Raw genomic sequence first — 1,007 nt, 5'->3', positions numbered from 1 at the left:
GGGGAAGGGGGCACATGCCTCCCATGGACGACTCACCTGTGACTCCACCCTGCTCCCAGCCCCAGGGTCCCGCTCACTGCCCCATTCCCTCCCTCACCACCCTGGCCTCCATCTGTACCCTCATGCCCCTTCCCAGCAGACTTATTGGCAGGGCAGGACACTGCTCTCCAAACTGCCAGGCTACTTTCTTAGCTGCTGCATGTGCCAGCTGCGGCTGCACGTGTGCACGCGGCATTTATTTGGGATGTTTCTGGCCAAAAAAAGCCGACTACCAGTTACATTATTTTTCCAGTTGCGGGCAACCAATCTCTCTAGCTGTAAGTGTGGTGCTTTGCAGAACAGGCTCGGAGGCACAGCCAGGAGTTGCACGCCCGTCTACCCCCTGGCCTCCCCTTCGGTGCCACCCACCGTGCCCGCCAGGGACGCGGCAAATCTGGGCGCAGCCGTGTCCTCAGGCAGGGATTCGCCCTCTCCGACTAGAGCCGGGAGCCGCCAGCGCCCCCTTCCCCCGACCCGCACAGAGAGGGGCCAGTGGCCCCGAGGAAGCGACGGGCGGGGCGGGGCGGGGCGTCCCGCTGCACCGCGCTGGCCGGGCGGAGCCCCCGGGGCCACTCACTGTAGCGCTCTATCTGCTGTAGCGGCAGCACGTAGATGGGGTAAACCACCGCCCCCACCGCGGCCACGAAGCTGCCGAAGATGAGCAGCACGCGGGGAACTCGCGCCATCGCCGCCGGAAGTGCCCGCTTCCGCTTCCGCGGCGCGCAGGGCACGCCGGGAAGAACTTGCGTCACGGCAACGCCCTCCCCCTGCGTGGGAGGTGCCTCTCCTACCCCGCATCCGCCCCGCCCCTGCTTGACTTTGACATCACTGAGTTGATCTTGTGCGTCACGTCCCTCCGGCACGCGCTGCCCTTCTTCTCTCCTATTCGTCATTTCCCTTCTTGTGGGTGTCGCCTGCCGGGTCTCACCTGGGGCGGCAGCGGCCTGGTGCATCCCCGCACTCGCATA

At 65.8% G+C, this 1,007-nt stretch overlaps 1 protein-coding gene across 1 annotated transcript in view; it reads right to left on the bottom strand.

Annotated features, from left to right (window-relative positions):
* SMIM20 (small integral membrane protein 20) overlaps positions 1 to 774 on the bottom strand; it is a 7,611-nt gene extending 6,837 nt beyond the window's left edge. Inside the window, exon 1 of the mRNA XM_006024819.3 lies at positions 617 to 774. Within this exon, the coding sequence (XP_006024881.1) occupies positions 617 to 725 (109 nt within the window). The 5' untranslated portion in view covers positions 726 to 774. The remainder of the gene's footprint in view (positions 1 to 616) is intronic.
* Positions 775 to 1,007: the final 233 nt, after the last annotated feature.

The sequence above is a fragment of the Alligator sinensis genome, unplaced genomic scaffold (assembly GCF_000455745.1).
Source record: "Alligator sinensis unplaced genomic scaffold, ASM45574v1 scaffold745_1, whole genome shotgun sequence".
NCBI classification, from domain to species: domain Eukaryota; kingdom Metazoa; phylum Chordata; order Crocodylia; family Alligatoridae; genus Alligator; species Alligator sinensis.
This window is presented reverse-complemented; position numbering and strand designations above follow the sequence as displayed.